The following is a 20689-nucleotide window of genomic DNA, read 5'->3' as shown; positions in this document are numbered from 1 at the left end:
CCATAAGTATTTTTATTGCAATATGTTGTTGTGCCTATAATTCTATTACAATGAAATCATATAAATTAAATACTATAAATTAAAACACTGTTAAAAGAATATGAAAATTTAGCTTTTGACTACTCACTCTGTTTTTGGAACTTCTTTTCTAAGCCAGTAGAAATCAGATTGGGCTGCATATTTGCGAGTTTGTAATACATTGCCAAAATAGTCACTTTCTGTAAACTTCAGCTGTATAGGCAAAGCATAGATATTTTTTAGAACATGTCCAAGGAAACAAGAGCTGACAAAACAACCAGAACTTTTAATTTAAAAAAAAATCTTTTTTTCATTTTCATCAAAATAAATTTCATTTGTTTTGATCATGTCAAAAAAAAAAAAAAACTTTTTTTTTTTAGGCATGATCAAAACAAATGAAATTCCCATAGTTGGTAGAATGAATAAATATTTTGTGATACTGGTTTAAAAATGGATGGTGAATGGATTTACACAAGGGACTGGAATATCACAAAAAGCTTTCACCTGTGCAGATGCAGCTGAGGAAATCAGTAGTACCTAATGACAAATTGCAGACTGCACATTTCTACAGCTATTAAAAGGCAGCCTTTTCTCTTTAAGAGAAGAGGTCTATCCTCATTTTTAAAACTTCATTTTAAAACCACTTTCAAGACAGTAACAAAGCCTCTTTTTCTCTGTTTGCTTTGCATTTCATCGCAAATGGTTTGTACTGTATGCCCTTGAAGGATTCTGCTGCTGTTTTTATAGGTTTTTACCACTCCTCACATTAAACTCACACAGCCATAGGGTTCCATGTTCCACAAGTCTCCAAATCTATTAAGAACCCACGCACACAACTAACCATGCAAAAAAAAAAAGAGTTATTCTATTCTTTTAAAATCCAACTGAGATCCCTGTTGTCAATTTCAAGCAATACCAGAATTTGTGAGGGATTTATCTTTTTTTTTTCAACTGTGATTAACGATTATTATTATTGTTGTTATTATTATTGCTAGATATAACCATTTATCTGTGGTAAGTATTTCCATACTCTGAGTGGCAAAACTGGTCCCATCCTCTGTCTCTGCACTGGCTTCACAGCACCACTTCACCCTACTCTTCCATGGACAAAGACTAAGCTTGTAGAGTTGACTCTTCCAAGGGTCACCAATAAATCATGCCTCCTTCCAGTGTTCTTTCATGTTCTTTGGCAAATTAACTCCACCCCTACTTGGATTTTAGTGGTTCAAGATTGAATTTGTGGTTCCACTTTGCCTATGACTTGCAGTAATTCAATTTATCACACACATGCCACAGTTACTTTTTTGGAAAATGGAAGAATATATTATTCTTCATCGTCTTCCTTTCGGCTATACCCAAGCTGAATAAATACTGGCTCAGGATTGAGGCCCCAACAGTGTTCTTGTCCAGCTTGTCTAGCTGTAGGGCTGTGCAGCAGTTAGGGCCTGAAGACATGATAATTGTAAGCTTAGAAAATTCATAGCCTGGAGAAAAAGCAGAGAGCCCATACTATGTTGGAATCATCAATTGTAATAATTCAGTCAAAAAAAACCACACTAGGCTTTTTGAAGGCTGTTACCTTGAGGAGATACATTTTTGGTTGTATTTTTTATAACTAAATACAAAATTTAAGCTGGGGTACTTTTAACCTGAAAAATGGTTAATAGCAGGAAGGTTCATTACACCCAGGTGAATTTTATTGTCAGCCAGCATGATGGCCATCTTACTTCAACACAACATCATTGACTTTTTATGCACTAGAGCTTAAAAATAACCAAGCAAGCCGAAATCCAGATGTGGGCAAAACAAAAAAAAAAGCTTTGATTTTGAACAGCAATAGAAGAGAGCAAAGAATGGTCCCAAGATGTAAAAGAAGAAAGCTGCAAATCTGACACTTACTGTTTTGATGTCTTCATTAATATATGTGTCATTCATTATAAATTGAGGGTAACCCACTTTCGCCATAACTGCTTTTGCCTTTGAAAAAGAAAAAGAAAGAAAAAAAGAATTGGCAAATATAAACATTTCTCTCTCTTTTTTTTTCTTCATATTTTCCATTGCATAGTATTATGTCGCTCTGAAGGCATCTTGTTTTAACTTCAAACCAACTTGCCTACAAGGTAAATTCAGGGCCACGAATGAGTTTCACTTCACAACGTGGTCAGATTATCACAGTGGGTCTGTTGACACCTGCAGTTTTTGCAGAATTACAGCAATCTGTTTGAAAACCAAAATCTTATTCTGAACAGCTGGTCTTCTCTACCAGTAACTGAGATCATCAAGTGGTCAAAATGCTTCTTTTTACAATGTTTTCCAAAAGGCTCCAGAAGATGTGCCATTTTGCAGTGGCCCAGCAGCTGGTATGCATCCAAGCGCTAAAATATATTTATTTCACAGATATGGCTAAGCCTGGATCGCAGCAAGAACAAACCAATGATTTCACTGATGGTCACTTCCCTTTACATCTGAGGATGGGTGAACATTTTTCTGATGGACATTTTACTTTCCTAAAACCACATGGCTGACCTTTAGTTCATTCTCTACTTTCAGCTCTCTGATTTACAGCCTTTAGCCTTTCCTGACATCAGTAATGGTGTTAAAGTGAGACACTTAGCGTTTCTTTGTCTTTGTTTTTTTCCTTTTCAGTGATGAACTGATCCCATTGTTTATGTGTAATCTGTGTAAACATGCTGGTGTGAATTCATAGCAGCTGTAGATGAGCACTGCTATTTCATAAATCACAGCATAAAGATGTAAACAGCTTTAGCAATGGCCTCACAAAAACAGCAGGTCACCCAGACACAGCACATTGCTGTGAAAATAATATATTTCCAAAGGAAAAGCAGAAGAATATGAAAGGATAAGATGACATACAAAGAAGTGAAATATGACGAACACACTGAATAAATTAAAGCTCTGATGGATATGTTTTCATATGTTTTTGGGAAGCTGAACTTAATGCATCCTCAAGTATCTTAGGATTTCCTCCACCCCTCACAAAAAAACTCTTCTGGAAATATTATCTGGAAAGTCAAACGCCTAAATACTAGTGAATATTGCAAGATACAAAATGCAACAAACTGACTGGGTTTTAAACAAATGAGAGTCATACCAACACTGTATTCTATCTGCAAGCAGATCCTGGATCTCTCTGTTGGCCCACCATCTCCTGCTTCCCACTTGCAGCATGGGATGGCATTTCAAGGGAAGGTCCCCTTTTCTCCACAATAAAATCTTTGCCCTTTTTTTCGCCTCCACAGCATCTCATACAATAAAGCCTCTCACGAAGACCACAGGCAGCAAGAATTAGAATCGTTTGTTCCACAACAGTAAGAAAGCTGATAGGGTCTGCCTCAGTTTAACAAAAACTCTCTTCTATTTTATTTTCAAGAAAAACCAATTAGCTTCTTGAAACTCCTTCATTTTCTCAATCTCATTTCCAACCTAAAGTCATAATCCTCCACTTGTGACATCACAATTAATTGCGGTTGAGATAATTAAGATGTCTCAAATAGAAGATTACAACTTCAGGTGGGAAATTAGCAGCAGGAGCAGATGAACTCTTAAGCAAGAAAGATCCCATTGTCATGCAAATATCCCCAGTGAAAAAAAAACACAATGGAAGACAAATGCTGAACAGGAAATATGAAATGAGCCAAATTAATCCTCAGCTGAATGTTTTCTCACTTTTCCAGAAGGTACAGCAGCCTTTCAAGATAGTTTAAATGCCTAAGGGGAAAAAAGGGGAAGAGAAGAGAGCGCAACTCATCTGCAAGTTTGTGTGTAATCAAGAGCGTCTATTTTTGTTGCTGATGGTGCTGTCAGGTCTAGCTGACAGAACTTTTGCAAGAGACTGGAAAATTTCATTTTCCGTTTTCAGTATTTTAGTCCCAGTTGTTACACTAGCCTAGATAAAGCAAAGTGAAAACTCATCAGTTTTAGTTTCTATTAAGTCAGCTGCTTAAACAAATTCAGTGAATCTCCAATGTTCTGCATGTTTTTCTGTCATCATCTGAATGACTTGAAGTAGACTCTAAGTTGAATCTACTTATTTGACCCTTAACACTTCGGTATTTACATTGTACCTATTTAATTAACTTATATGATGAAGAGTAATATTTTAAGAACAATTTAGAGTGCAACTTGCAAAAACTATTACCTTTGTCAGTACAGTGCCATTTCAATCATGATTTACCCAGCACTTTGTCCATCAAAAATTGTTGATTGAATTTGGGCATATAAAGGAACATCATTGTTTTTCTGAACTACAGTGTATCCTCTCACTTTCTAGACTGCCCTCGAAATGAAAGAAAAAGGTTCATATGTCATTGGTTGTAAACACAGAAGACTACAAAGCCAGGCTGGATCTGGCAGCACTCTTTTGCTCAAAGAAGCAGAGATGGACACTGCCCCCAGACCCACAGTGGTAACTGTCTGGTCATGACCACAACACATTCATCTTCCCTTTCCTATGTGGACATTTTGGAGTCCTTGTGGAATATGGAATATCTGCCACATTCATCTGTTTCTTCTTCCAGACAGCCCAGCGATAGCAGCAGCATGGAGCCAGTTTTCAGCAGTTTTAAACCCCACTCCTTAACCAGATATCTTCAAGGATGAGGATGATTCCTCCTCCGGGCTCTTTAGTAGCAGGTGTGAGGTAAGTTGACTTAAATATCATGTCCATAGTATTATTTAATATTAATTCTATATTTCAGTTGCATTTAAATTATTTAGTCTTGTCATGGCCCTGATGCATTAGAAAAGGAAGATGGGAAAAGTTCTCCTAACTTCACTCTCCTACTTAAGTTCTTAAGTTCTCTCTACCTAGTTCTTCCTAACTTAACTCTCCTACTTCAGGAGTAATAGGTTCACTTTTACTTTTAATTACACAAATTCTTGCTTTGCATATTTGACAATTGATATCATAAGCTTAAGATTTCCACGCATGAGGAAAAACTGCCATATGATACTGAGATACTATGCTATAGAGTCAACATAAATTAAATAACAAATACTTATTAAATAACAAAGCTTGTCTCAGAGTATTTTGAATGTAACTCAGAAAGTAATGCTGTTTTTAGTACTCTGATGTTTTAACAATGGCTAAATCTGTCTGTATTTTTTAAAATATGTATTTAGGGAAAAGTATTACTTTATTATATGTGTTACTTACAAAGTCTTACCACAATGCATTGCAGAAGTCTGACTAAGCACTAAGGTAGAACTTACTAGCTGTGCAATTCTTGTGCCTTCATGAATGTTCCACCACTCACATAGGATAACAAAGATTCAGAAAAGCACCCTGTTATTAATACATCGAGTTAATTTGCTATCATGAAATGTAGGTACATGCTAAAATACTATTATGAAACAAAGCTTATGGTGCTGGAATTTTTGGAAAGACACAAATGAATAGTAACAACCTTTAGGAGCATTTTTGAGAACATCTAAAGCAAGAGGTGATGGCAGGCAAATCAGTACAAGACTGTTTCATGCAATTTATATCTTGCTATATACCTTCTCTCACAAAAGAAACGTGTCTCAAATTGGTCCTAATGCTATTCATGAGCCAACCAAACCTCCTGCTGAGGTATTCTCCCTTGGTCAGACAAAATCTCAACCATGTAGCACATGCTGGTATGGGAGAAAGAGAGGAATAAGCTTACTTGATCAGAAGGACAAAGTATGTCCCTCTAGAGGACTGCTTCCAACCAACTGGCTCCAACCAGCATGAGGTCTAGGCCCACAGAGCCATGCAGGCACACTGGAAAGGTAGCACAGGCACCAGGCCAAGACGCTGTGGTACATCAGTAAGTACCCTGCTGCCAGCAGGGGTACTGTTGAAGGATGTGGTGCTCCTGGTGGAGGGGACTGCTACCTATAGCCAAAGCAAAACTCCTGTGAGGATGTAGGAAGCCCTTCAAAATCCCTGGGAGTTGCTCCACTGAGATTCCTCCCAACATTGTTTTTAGGTCCAAACCCTTTCAGCTAAGCCCAGAGTGGAGCCCAAATTATCTACACAGCAGATAAGTTTGAAAGCATCTTCCTAAGAGTGGGTTTCTAAATTTGCATGTTGGAAATTTCTTGCTTCCTTGGATAGCTTATCTATTCACTTGAATAATACTTAATGGCAATTTGAAGACTCCTTATTCATAAAACACTAGAAAATAAAAAGCTCTCCTAAGACTGGCTCGTTCTTTGATAATCAAGTCAATACTTTCCCCCTAATAGGATTAAAAGTATATTTAAAAGATCAGCCTTCCAGGAAGAGTGCACACACATGGGCAAAGCAAATGAAATGTGACAAATGTACAGGAACCAACAATGTGGTAATTGCACATGAATCCATCACACACAACTTTTTGTAGTTTAAAGGCTTATTTGATTTCTCTCACTAGTTTACATATTAAGTAACCACATGCACAGGAAGAAAAGGAGTGATGGGGTATTTCTTCCAGCTATTGTTCAGTACTCAGCATAGCTTAGGCTGTTGGGTAACTTAAGGAAACTCATCTCCTCAGATTTCCTCTCTCATTACTGAAAGTGAGAGGCTCTTCCAGGGGGTGATGCACAGCAGCCGCAAATTTTGCAATAAAACATGGTAACAGTTCTCTATACAAGCAGCTAGAGAGCAGGCTCCAAGGCAGAAGACCTGGTGTGCTCTCTCTGTCACTGATTACACAAGGAAGATCCACCACTGACTTCCACACAGTGGGGATTTTATCATGAGCATATCTTTCCGTCTTGGTGTGAGCACTGCAGATCAGTTTCCTACAGAGACAAAGCAAAGGCCTTTCACACTTAACAACTTGCTAAGGTGGAAACACCAGTTTCGATGCATCACTCCAGCCTAGTCAAATTTTCACTTGACACCAAGTTGTGTGTGAGACTTCAAAACAAAAATCTCTGTGCATCTCACTCCCAACAAAATTATGAGTCTGATTCAGATCTTCTGTATATCAACTTGACTCACAATAACTTTGTGAAGATCATTTTCAAGTTTCTAAAAATAAATTAAAAAAAAAATACAATTACAGTTTGGTGAAAAATTAGCATGAAATACTTTCTGAAAGCTAAAATCACTCACAGCAAAGTAATGTTCCATTTAATTACAAAGATTAATTCAACCTTTATGTACAATTCTGGTCTTTTCATTTGTCACTGAAAAAAGATGATTCAAGAACCATCTGGTAAAATTGCTGCATAAATATCACAGGTTTTATGTATAGAAAAAAATGGGAAAACAGTGATGGATCATGGTAAAAGAGAGAATTTCCATCACAGAGCTAAACTATACTACAGATATCAATAGAATGTGATCCACTGACTTAAGTGGCAGCTGGACTGGGCACATCTTAATGAAGTATTTTATTTGCACTGCAGGGGTGACATGAAATCATAAACTGTAATCAGTAGTGAAGTGGCACCTTGCAAAACTTAAAAGGGGACCACATTGGACTTTATTTTCCTAGGAAAAAGAAAGGAAAAGAGACAACATTTTCTAAGCAAACAGTTATTTGGCAATATATGTTTACTCCTAATATCCACTATCACAATAATATTATTACTATCCATAAAGCTACAAGCACCTAAAAGTTGAGTACGACAGCCATGCATAGAAACAAATCAGAGGGAAAAATAATTTACATCACAATGCGACTATTTTCTGTCCTAAGTCCCCCTTTGGCTCTGTGGAAGACAAAGTCTCAATCACTGGTTCGAGCACTGTGATGCTAATGTCACTGGAATTAAATTTTCAGTTTTAACTCGTCCTGCATTGAATTTTTATCAAAAGAACCAAACTAAATAACAGAAAATCTGAAATAATATGACTGTTATAAACATACAAATTCACTGTGGTATTTTGACAAACATAACTTCTTAGTTCAATGCAGCAGTATAATTATTACACCTTCTCGTATTTTTTCCAACCAGCTTGGTTCCAAACTCATTCTGCTGACAGCTATGCTTTAATTCTACTAAGAAAAAGAATTCCTTTGTCCATTTTATTTTAATTCCATTTCCATTTTGTAATCTCTGCATGACAATTATAATGAATCTATTCTTTTATGAACAGAACATTATATATGACAGACATGAATGTTGTCTTCCATGAACAGAACCACAGCTCTGTAAATAAAATACATTTTACAAAGCAAATATCTTCCCTATGATTGCACAATACATAAATGATTAGATGTATCCTTTTCACAATTTTGAATGAGAGTTTTAGTTTGACTTCAGTGGATCAACAAGAGAGCCAATTATACGCTCAAAACCTTAAAACAGTTTGTTATATCCCAATCTAACAAACACAACAGCAACAAAAAGATCTGAAATGATGAATGTGGAAAAGCTTGAGCAACTGTTTGGAAAAACGTTAGAATCTCAGACAACCCTTGGCAAATGAGAATTTTAAAAAGCAAAGGCTACCTAGGGTAGATTTCTTGACAATGTTTTTCTATTGATTGTAATTGAAGGCTTTTGTTTACAGGCAGAAAGATGTGGAGGGCTGAGGAGGTGATTGGGGTGGGAGTAATAATTACATTTGTCTTTAAATCTGAAATATTTTCCCAGAATTAGGAGCAGCTGTGAACAGTACTACTGTCAACAGTTCTGTTTGCAGCTGGGGGTTCCAAAGTTTGGTTGGCCAGAGACCTTCATCTCCCCATCCCTTCAGCTCAGCTTCACAATAAAGAAAAATTGGAATAATGATACTTGCTTTGTGCATCGGGCAGAGTAAACAAATTCTAGTCTTCTTTCAATCTGGACAAAATCTTAGCAACATAAAGAATACTCCAAGCTGAACAAGTAAAACAATAGATTTCTCTTACCTACTCACATTTCAGTTTTGGTGTTCTGCAATGCTTTTTTCCTTTCTATATAAAAATATATAATAATACACACACACATATATATATGCGTGTGTGTGTGTGTATGTATATATATATAATTTATTTATTTAAAGTGAGTAGAGACTAACTCCATGAACCAGACAGCAATGCCTAGAGCAGGTGCCAATGGATGCATATTCCCAAGCACCCTTGATAACCACACACAGCTCCGTGATACGTTCCAAGAGTGCTCACTGTCTGTACCTGGCCTCTCTGAGGCAAGGTGTCTCCCTCCAGTGCCATATGCCTGGGAAGAGCTTCAAGCAGGGTCAAGGAACAAAGGGAATGGGTTCAGACTGCACCAAAAGATGCTCTCAATGGTATCTCTCAGGCATGATTTGGGGGACAGCACAACCTGGGAACCACTTCTGACAGTACACCCAGGTTTAATTGCCTCCACAGCGTATCCTTCCTTGCTTATCACCTCATAACACATTCTGGAAAGTGCAACGTATTTCAGCTAAAGAAAGATACTACCTCAGAAACATACAGCTCTGCCTTTATATTATTTCTGACCTGCTGAGCTTGGTAAAACCCACATGGAATAGTAATTATGTCTTAGAAAAAACAAATGGGCCTGAAGGACACGTGATTTCAGTATCAGGAGCCCAATCACCCACAGTTATGCCAGGAGAGAAATTCAGGGAAAATATTTTATTTCCATTCATCTGCAGGTCAGCACAACTGTGGTAAGTGGCAAAAGAATTAGTTAACAGCAAAACGTGACTATCCAAAGCTCCTAAATGAGTTTTAAGCATCACTGGAATTTCAGTGGAGCTGGATTTACACTTGTGGATCAGAAAAAAGAACAGTATGCAGATATGCACCCTGACAGCCTGTGTGAGGCCCCACTGCAGCATCATGTCACCATGCCTGTGGTGACAAGTCCACCCCAGTGCATGCATTTCTGTGCTTTATGCCCTCTAAAACACCATAGAACCAATTAGGGTGTGAATTCACAGATGTGCACGCAGATAGCCAGGGCCTCCTCCACTTAGATGTCAAGCAAGCCAGAAGCAAAATTGTTCTGCTCTGGAAGCACAGGCCATCATTAGCATTATGCTGGTAGATTTATACCCCTGGAGTACGCTGCTAAATTGCCTTCAGCATAGCTCTGTAACTTACGTGCCTGAGTTGAACTCAGACACATCCGTAGTACTTTAGAACACTGTTCTTTCTCAAGCCTTTATTTTCAGGTACCTTTCTTTGTTTTCCTAGACAATTGTTTAATTTTTTTTCATTAAACAAAAATAGACAAGAAAGAAAACCACCATCACAATCAAGAACAGCAGCAACAACAAAAAAAACCTGTATCTGTCCTTTGAAACTGCGTTAGATATTTTCACCCAATGCTTTTGAACTAGAATCCTGAGGATCTACAGTGCAAAAAAAAAAAAAAAAAAAAAAAAAAAAAAAGCAAAGGCCACCTCTGAACTGCTTTGGCACATTAGCAAGCTGCAGAAATTTTGTTGCATTTCTTACAGAAACTGCTACCTGGGCTCACTTTCCTGCTTAGCCCTTGTATTCCCCATCAGCCAGCCTGCACTCCCACTGCTATGCCATCTCTTGCTAGAAACACACCCACCTTGCTGCTAAAGCTTTTCTGCTGTTCTTGTTTTAGCTCTGGGGAAAGAGCAGTTTTAACAGAAAGCGCTGTACTGCCTGACAAAATAAAAGTCCCTGTTATGCTGAAGAGATCTCAGGAACTGAGTGCTGCAGCATCCTCTGTGAGGAGCAGCCCAGGCACAGGGGAAGGGCGGGGAAGTTCTCTTCAGATCACAGTTGTATGGGATATGAGTTTACTGCAGTGTTTCTTCTGGCAATTTACTCAGCAAAATGCTGAATAACCTGCTCCAGAGAGGGATAACTTCTGACCTCAGCCTCTCCATGCATCATTTAGCATCATCATGTAATATCATTTAATATTTTCAAGGTTACCTTTGCTTAGCAAAAGTTGCTGAGCCACTTTTTTTTTTTTAAACAATAGAGTGTGAAAAATTTCTAGCCACAAGTAAGCATCAGACTCACACATAGCTGAGATGAGACACTGTAAAATTGTCCCTTCGTCCCACTAGTCTGGTACTCTACTCCTCATTTCAGTTTTTAACACATTTTGCTTGGCTCAGATCTTGAAGACTTTGCTCTCCTTCCGCCTGGCACAGCAGCAAGTGTGCCACTACCAGTTGTATATGCCATGTGAAAAAAGCAGATGTACATATGGACAAAAACAAAGGCTATAGACAAAAACGAAGGCTATGGACAAAAATGAAATATATAGGAAAAAAAGCATAGGCAGAAAATGCCATTTTTTACTCAAAACCAAATCTTTGTCTATTCTAAGCCTTTGCACACTTCATATTTAAATCAATTACAATTATGCCTCAGAACCCATTACTGATCAGCTGGGGGACTATAATATCTGTGTAACTATTCCTCTATGGAATGCAATTTTCCTTGGTAAAATAACAAAAACTGTAAAAGTTGAACTGTCTGAGACTTCCAAGGGTGATGAAAGACTTCTTGCCCTTTGGAAGAATGAAGCTGCCTTTTGGCATATCAATGCTTTCATGTTGCATTCCTGGCACAAAAGCTCCAGATTCACCCCTGTCCCTGAGCGGCTGCAGGTGTCCATCTGCTTCTCCATCTCCCTCTCTGCATTTCAGCCACGCCATTTGTCACAGGTGTTTTGATGTCACGCACCCATTCGGGCACTACGCAGTTGTGACAGAGTCTGAAAAATGACAGCTGCAAGATCAGGGTTAAATACAATTTCCTCTCTCTTCACCTGTTTTCCACTATCTGTTTGCACGGTGCTCAGGTTATTAATGGAACTGACATCCCTGCACAACTGAGTGAGCAGTAGCAGCAGCCAGATAACAAGGGAGAAGCTGACAGCAGCGATCTAACCCCAGAGATAAGAGATAAGCAAACATGCCATGGCTATTAGTTTCAACTCTGGCCAAGGGAGAACATCTCCTGCAGTTACTGAGCAGAAAAGACCAGTCCTCCGGAGAAGGTTAAATTAAATTTGGAAGGTGAGATAGATTATTCTTTGAGTTCAAAAAATTAAAGTTTGTGATAGCAAACAAATATTTGACTTTAAAAAAAAAAATTGCTTGTTAATCTGATGGAAAGTGAAGATTTATTTTTGTTCAGGGAATAGAATGAGGACACTTAGAAAGAAAAGTGTCTTCCATTCTCTTTATTTTCCAGGTGAAAAATGTTACCCTGAATGTTGGCATTTTCCAAACGGCTATCTGAGGGATAGTGAGATCTTCCACCATCCATATTCCAACCCAGGTAAGTAGAGTTAGATTTTCAAATCTCTTGTGTCATTTCTGAGCTACATGGCATTTATCTGACTTCCTACTGCATCTGAACTTTGCCCCCTTCTCTTCGTATGTCCCTGCTCACAGTAAGATAAAGATGAGTTACACAGAATCATAGAACTGTAGGGGTTGGAAGGGACCTCTGGAGATCACCTAGTCCAACCCCCATGAAGGTAAGCTCCCAGGAACACCTGTGGAGCCCAAAAGAGCTGCAAACATGAAAAGTTACAATGCGACTGGCTTTCCTGAACTTCATGTTTCAATTGTATCAGGAGAGTTTCTCATCGCTCCTTGAAACAAAACTGTTACAACAGAAACAGGACCTGAAATTTTCACATCAAAGCACTTGTCCAGACAGAGACTACCCTCTTTTTCAGAGAGCTAAGTTCCACGAAGTACAAGTACAGCCAGGTCTTAACTAGCATTAAGTGTGCTTTCCCATTTAGAAGTGACAGTGTTGTTGTAAGAAGATCTGAATAAAACTTAGTGGTAAAAATCAGTAAATTAGGAAGCAAGAGCTTCTGCTGACTTTTGAATAGTTGAAAATTTTTGAAAATTTTTGAATTTTGGAAATAGTGTCCAAATGCAATTAAAGCCCTTTTAAATTTTTCCCTTTTCCTCCTTCTTTTGAAGTAAGTCTGGCAGCTCATTTGTGCTCTGAAGCAGTCTTACAACTCTTTGCAAAATCTTTGAGATTCTTGAAACAATAATATAAAATCATCTTAAAAGAACCAGTGAAAGGTGTCTTGGGATCCTCTGTTTAGAAACTCCATCCCTCTCCCTTACGAAGTGTTGTTTTGTCAGCCCTGTGCTGGCCTTCCTTGCTGAAAAAGCCTACTTCAGATGCGAGAGGCACTGGGATGTGGATGGTTCCTCTGTGATATTTTGCATTATTTTTCAAAGGATGGGTCCACAGAACTCACAAGATACAAAGACACATTTTCCTTTTTGCAGAGCACCCACTGACTGTTCTCAAGATTGGATGTTTTGTTACCTTTGTGCAAAATTAACATGGCATTAGGCAAGATTAATTTCAGCTCCCAAAGATGTGGTCTGGCCTTTTTGTCCAAGTATGCAGCAGATGTTAATGAAAAGTTATTTTTCAGAACTGTATTCAGTGAGTGCCCTGAGAAGTCTATTTGAATAAATGCAGGAGGCTCTATTCTCCCTGCATGTATTGCTGTGCCAGGGCTATACATAAAGAAGCATGAGCATGAGAAAAGAACAGAGAATGAGATGATTCTCTGATTTCCTCACTATAAGAATGTAAGAGGAACAGAGGACATTTTCCAGACAAACAAGAGGAGGTGCTCCATCACAGAAAGCACAGTGAGGCAGTGGAACTCTGCCATGGGAAGCTGTGGATGATAACATTTGTTGTGGGTTCAGAAAGTCACCAGACAAACCCACAAGAGAAAAAAAAAAGAAAAAAAAAAAAGAAAAAAAAAGAAGAAAAAAAAAACTAAATAAATACAAATACTCCACTTCTGGCAATAGAGCAGCAGATTTTCAGAGGCAGGGAGAGGATAGCGAGAAAGCACCCCTTCGTGCTTGCCCTGTCCTTATGTTCATCTCTAGACATCTGCTACTGTTTGGCCACTGTCCAAGCCAAACATTGGACCACTGGTCAGAACAGTATGGCCATCATGTTCACAGTGAAATCACCCAAAAATGAGGAGAGAGTGACTACTGAGAAGTGGGAAAGATGGTAGGGGCTCACTTAGTTGACCAGAGGGCTGGATTCAGACAGAAAGTTCCAGATGAGAAGTGAATGTCTTCTATGGGGTAACACATGTTATCTCCTCTAAAGCACCTATACTTTGTTCAGACAAGACTTGCAAAGATAGCTCATAAATTAGAGAGGGCTAATGGCCTGAATTGCATTGGGATGTTTGCTGCAGCTCTCTGGCACAGCAGAACTGTAGGCTAAACTAAGGTAGCACTGCCTGAGAGAGACACCTATAGCTAGGCACTGTCCTTATATTTTTGCTTCTTTTTGGTGTTCAGAGAAAGACGCAAACGGAACAAATGTTGCATATATGACTTCCTTAGAGAGAAATAAAGCCAAGCAGAGGCAAGTTCAATGGGCAAAAAATGATTGCACAGTGACATTGGGATTTGTGCTCCATGACCTAAAGAGGTTAACAAAGTTACAGAAAGAAATCTTATTACAGAAAAACAAGACTTTTTTGGGGGCTTGTCATCCATGCTTTAAAAACAGTATTGCAAAGCAAAAAAAAAAAAAAAAAAAAAAAAAAAAAAAAAAAAAAAGAAAAGAAAAGAAAAAACCAAAAAACCACCCAACTTCTTACAATGCAGGCTATTTGCAACCTTTCAGAAAACAAGCTTTTGTGTCTCTTTTTTGAGACACAAAAAAAGAGCTCAAAAAAGAGCTCCCAGTTAAATCCACGAAGAAGGGTCATTTCAAGGAGAGGAAAAAAAAAAAAAAAAAAAAAAAAAAAAAAAAAGATTAATAAAATAATGGCTTCTGCCCAAGAAAGGGAATAATTTTACATCTTAGTGATGATCTTCCACTGAATTATGCTCTGAAGAGCAGCAGCAAGAAATTAGTGTTTTAAAGATGAAAGCTCTGATCATACGAGCCACACGAATGGCATATAAGTTGTGGGCTCTCCGTTTTCCCTGTGGTCCACCATTTCAAAATATAGCTTCCAATGTACTTTCACTGAGACAGTGGTTACAATCTGTACTCGCATGGTCAAGGAGACAAAAGCCTGCCCTCCCATCTTTAGTCACCACCCATCTTGGAGGCTGCAGGGTGGCTATGAGCCTTCCACTGCCATGGCAGTGAAGGAGGCATCTCTGCTTGGATGCTGCAGCTTGCAGACTGCCTACCTGAAGACTCTGACTAGACACACTTAGGCCCTCTCGATGTGAATAATTTTATCTTCTCCTCAAATGTGGACAAAAACACAGGGTCCTTACAACAGAGGCTAAAAGAGCTAGAATAAATCCTTTTCTTTCTTTCTTTCTTTCTTTTTTTTTTTTACAATCGGAAATATTTCCATTGAGAATTTGGAAGGTTAACAGGAATAGTTTAAGAAATTCTGATAATAGTCAACTACACACCAGTAAAACAAGGCTCACAAAGAACAGAGGCAGGACAGGGCAGAAAGCGGAGCATCGAGGCAAAGTGCTCCTCTGCGGCAAGGAGCTGCTTTGGAAGCAGCGTGAGCTCCATCCAGAGAATTAGGTGAGAACTGCACGGGAATCAGACACCTCAGTTTGTCGAATTCTCTCTTTGTAGGGCTGACTTTCAGATAGGCTGGCTTAAATCCACCTTTCCATCACAGAGAAAGAGGAAGAAAGGGAGGATAGGAGGGAAATTAGTAGTTTTCTTACTATAGTATTCTATTACTGAAGGAAAGCTAAACCTTAGCTCCAAAGTATACAGGGGCTAAAAGAGTGGTTTTCAGACATCACACATGTTTCTTATGTCACATGAGCTTGTTTGTTTGATCCTTTTAATGCATTTTAGGCTTACCAAATTAGAGTGAACAGATAGTACTGGATGTCCATCTCCGCAACTTAACAGACACACCGAGTCATAGGCACAAAACACTTCAATGGTAAAATGGAGCTTACAGGATGCCTGGAGCTCAGATCACCATTGATTCTACCTGAAAGCCTTTTATATGTCCTTCAGAGGTCAATGGTCCCTATGAGTGCAAAGCGTCAGGCTGCCAGCAGGTGTACAGGTCTGGCATTGGCCATGTGCAAGGTGGGGATCAGTCAGCCAAACAGGCAGCAGTCAAAATGTGTGACTGTGACTATCCCTGTTGCGGAGAGGATTTGCAGTTAATTTTCTTGAGAGCTGCCAAGTCATTTGCATGACAGTGTTGTCATTTGATGATACAATCGGCAGAAGGAACAAAAAAGACACCTGAGAGGAGCTGTTCTTCCAGGAAGACTCACTGCGCAGGCATCCATATTGTGCACTGATTTTATTCCTCTTTCAGGAAATGGGCAGAAAGTTTGTTAACGGCCCAAACGCTCCTGAAGTTAAAGGAAGGGCTAATGGCAAAATAAACAGTTCCTATGAAGGAGGCCCAGTAAACAAAAAATAGTAGTTCTGTACAGTTCTCTTTGCACTGCACTCGAGAATGTAAGAAGACCAAAAATTCAGGGGACGTGCTTAGTATATGAATGTCTGCCCTTTCCATACAGCCTACAGCTCTGCTTTAGAACTTCAGGTAGCAACTCTGTGTTACTACAACGGATGATGTGCTACAGCACAGGGGGCTGCAACAGTCTGAGCATTAAAACAGGGAGGTATTTCTTGTCCCTAGATCTGACACTACTCCTGCACTTCAGCTTCTCATACATAAACTGGGAATGAGGTGCAATCTCCTTTGGTAGCCACTAATGAAAACATGATAAAAGGTCAAGACATTCTTCATCTAACTAATAGCTCTCTTTCTTTACTAAACAGACAATGATAGTAATGATTGGATGCCATCTTTTGTTCTGGAAAGAGAAACAAGCAGAAGATGCTTGCACAAGACTTGAAATTTGGTTCAAACAGAATATCACACACTCATTAAAAACTTCCATGGAGGCTCTATCAACAGAAAACTGGAGTTGTTTACATGTTACTGAGCTCTGCCCAGCAATAATTGGCCAAAATGCTACAGGTTGCCTATACAGAAGATCAAAGACAAGGACCCTTTCTGGCCTTCTGTCTGAAAGACGGTGCCTCCAGCACCCCACTGTGCTCTGTCATCACACTGCCATAACCACTACCTTGATAATGCTCCAAAACAAAGAGTAAAACAATGAAAATCCCCAGGATCATGTAGCTTGCTCTTCTTCAATTCGAGAAAAAGATACTTCCAAATTTTCAAAATCCTCTCAGATTGACAAAGAAATATTTCTTGTATGGATCTATATAATAAAGCAATACTACCGCATTTGTTCTTTTAAAACAATCAAACAACCAGTACTCCAGCAATCCTATTGTCTAACTGTTCTGTTAATGCATAAGTATTTTTAAAAATGGCTCATAGGATCTTAAGGAGTAACAGATTTTGAAGGTTCTGTTTTGTGATATATCACAGATTTCTGCAGTGAATTATCTGGCTATACAAGTAATGTATACACTTCTTGAATTACAAACATGTCCATCCAAATGTTCCACCACACACCCAATACGAATGATTAGCAATAAATAGTAGTTAAAAAACATGTACAAAGACCATGCCTGGAAATCTACCAAAATGCCTCTCTATATTACTGCAATTTGCAAAATCATTACATTACATTTGTGTCATACAACCTTGACCTCGTTCCTAGCACAGTAAACTATAAAATTGTTGTTCAAGTCAGTGGTAATGGATTTAAACCATTTGATATTCAAAGTCCTTTCGCACGTAGTTTTTTTCACTGTACATCCTGAATTTACTTTGGCATGCACTGCTCAGTCCAGACTCACCCCATTAACTTCAGAAACTTAACTGAGATGCCTAAATTGGAAGCAAGTACCGTAAGCTTCCTACACGCGTCATCGCCACCTACAAAAGATCAAACCTAACTTCTGAACACATCCTTTCCTAACCTAGAAAAGAGAGAGCTTTTTAGAGAGTTTATTAGTTTGTGGCAATGCTTGTATGATTTCTCTACTGGAAGGAAGTCAGCAAATTTTTAACACAATGGTTAAGCAGACTGCTTGCTAAAAAATCAACATTTGACTTGTAATAGAAAATCTTCCTGCTTGTAGTCTGCATCACATTTGCCAAATATCTAAATTAAAGTTCATTATGTTTCTATATTTTTTTCTAGTAAACAAATAAGCATTGCAGCCAGTAAGAAATAATAACTGCAGCCCACATGCCATCAGGTAAATGAAGAAATAGACTGCATCTTATGATTCTTTGCTTTCTGTAGAGTTTAGTGGTCCAATTATGCAGCTGTATTTCATTTGTGCATCTGTGCAGGGCACCACTGTAAAAAAGTTATATGGGCTGTGTATGGAATTTAAACCTTTCCACTGATGAAGTGTCTGAACAGCCTTTTCAACAAAATCAACAAAAATTCCTTGAAGTCTGTATTTGTTTTCAAACCAAAACAGCACAATTTTAATTTCAGCACAGTGAGTAGGAAAGCTGCACTTGCATGTCACTGTATTCAGAGAGGATATTTATTAATTCTCTGACATCCTGCTGCCTCCTACATAAGGAGGCAGTCCTACACATTTCCCTCCAATTCTGCTTTCTTTATGCCTCTCCTGACTGCTGTCCTGTGGCAGAGTTCTACATTTAGACATGTTCTGTCTCCCTCTATCACATACCAATAGCAAGGAAGGAGACCAGGAAGAGATCTTTCAGTGTGTCCTGCTTTCACCTTTACCTCCTGAGTTTTACTGACATTCCACCTGAAAGGTTATGCCAGCCTTGACCATAACACTTTGTAACTAGCTCTGTCAGATGGGTGTTCAGCTGGGATGGTTGCCACAATCGTGGAAGGTGGCTTTAAAGGTAGACCTTCCACCATGGTGTATGAGAAGGTACGAGATGTGAACAATTCCCATGTTCCTTTCCTGGCTGAAGCCTCTATTTCCACACAAAACAACCTAGTAAGGCACAGAAAGTCTGAAACAAGCTCATAGTCTACATCAGTCAGAATCAAACTGAGACAGATGGAGGCAAGGCAGGAAGAACAAGGTAATGGCAAGTAAGGTCCACAACATTCTGTTCTCCCTCAAGGCCAGTCTTTACTCTGATGGGACTTTACCCACCCTCCATTTATATTTATTACCTTCTCATGAGCCTTTCTTTTTGTTTCAGAGTCCATCCAGTCGTTTTCTTTCTCCAACATGTCAATAAAAGCCCAGCGAATTCCTTCAGTCAGCTCTTCCATCTGGAAAATAGTTAGTAAACCTCTCTTCATTAAACTGCCATGGCGGAATCATTATAAGTTTCAGTGCATGAAGTACTTAGTAAGACCACGAACGGTTCCAAATCAGACAGTGACCACTAATAGATCAATAGATCTTGAAGGTGGATCTTTTTCCAGCCCTCAGACAATTCTTCTCAAAGTAAGTTTCTTCTTTTTATTCCCTTCAGCTGTACTACACAGCCTGCTGATCCTTTCATGTCACAACTGTGAGAAAGCCTGACTCAAAATCTTAAAAAAAAAAAAAAAAAAAAAACCAAAAAAAAAAAGCCAACACTGGGAGAATTGCACTGATTTGTGGAGATTTCTGTCTCTTTGGTCCTAGATCACTAGTCCCTGCAGGAAGGAGCCAGCTGCAAAGTGTTTGCACAGATAAAGCCTTTTCTGTAGAGAGAGCATCTGTAGCCTTGCTTAGTTTATGTCACACTGAGATATTCCTCACTAATACTGCCAAAGATCTGAATTTGGGCTGAGAATATCATGATCCAAATACAAAGCAGCATTCAAATATTTAACCAGTAAGCTGTGCTTACTGCAGGGAAAGAGGCCATGGCTTCTCTAATCTTGAACATCTAGGGACAGCCTGCATCTGTGCAAACCTGATCATTTTAGCTCTACTCCTTCTTCGTGGCTTCTGTACAAATGGTAGTTCAACAACTACATGAAAACGCAAGCAAATCACAAGCAAGTGAAATAGTAGGAGTGTTCAGTGAGCATAAAGGCCAAGAAAACTCTGAAATAAAAAGAACAAAGAGTCTGACAGCTAAGGGATGTGTTGCTTTGGTCTAAAGAGCAGAAGTGTACTCAGGCCTGTGCATCTGTTTGGCAACACAGACCAGAAAAGTATAGTCTATAACCTGCTTCTATTTGTATCAGCACAGGAACCTTAACACAGATAAATCTGAAAACACTGTAAGAGTGAGGTATTTTGGAGGATCCAGCCGTTGCCAGAGGGCTTCACCACAGTTCAGCCCGGATAGTACAAGCCATGACAGACAACCACTGTATGAAGATTTACTGGATTGCTGTGTTATCAGTTATGTTACATTTAAAAAGAATGAAGACCTCCTATACCAAAGTTTTGTATAAGTTTATTCCACAGATCTGCTAGCCTTGAGAAGTCATTTAGGTGGGGGCTAAATCCCAGAAAGTAATGTTATCTTCAGCAGAATTGTCACTGATGTATCAGATGTATATTTTAATTCGGAACTAATCTGTATTTGCGGTGGAGCCAGATAAAGCCTAGCAATGCTCCTTTGATTATTCATTTTTTCTACTCTTTTCAAAAAACTTTTTTTTTTTTTTTTTTTTTTTAGCAACAGTACAGGACAACTGGAACAGTTCTAGCATTAAATATGAGTAGACAGTCAGCATTCACAGAAAACAGCGTCTCAGGGAATAGGGTAACTTAAAGGTATTGATGGCAGAGCATTGACTCAATTAACTTAGAGCACTAATGAGGTGAACTCCCTGTATTTGGAGGTTATGAGTTCAAACTAGAGCACTACAGCTGGGCCCTGGTGTACAGTTAGG

The 20689-nt window shown here is 38.8% G+C and overlaps 1 protein-coding gene across 1 annotated transcript in view; it reads right to left on the bottom strand.

Moving 5' to 3' along the window:
* The window catches only part of PHEX (phosphate regulating endopeptidase X-linked), a gene marked incomplete at both ends in the record, with an annotated part of 92075 nt that overhangs the window by 30045 nt on the left and 41341 nt on the right, over positions 1-20689 (bottom strand). Inside the window, 3 exons of the mRNA XM_079549383.1 lie at positions 128-231; positions 1918-1995; positions 19019-19120. Coding sequence (XP_079405509.1) covers positions 128-231; positions 1918-1995; positions 19019-19120 — 284 coding nt within the window. The remainder of the gene's footprint in view (positions 1-127; positions 232-1917; positions 1996-19018; positions 19121-20689) is intronic.

This window comes from Tetrao urogallus (assembly GCF_951394365.1).
Source record: "Tetrao urogallus genome assembly, chromosome: 1".
Lineage (NCBI taxonomy): Eukaryota > Metazoa > Chordata > Aves > Galliformes > Phasianidae > Tetrao > Tetrao urogallus.
Note: the sequence above shows the minus strand (reverse complement) of the source record. Positions and strands in the feature narration are given on the sequence as shown.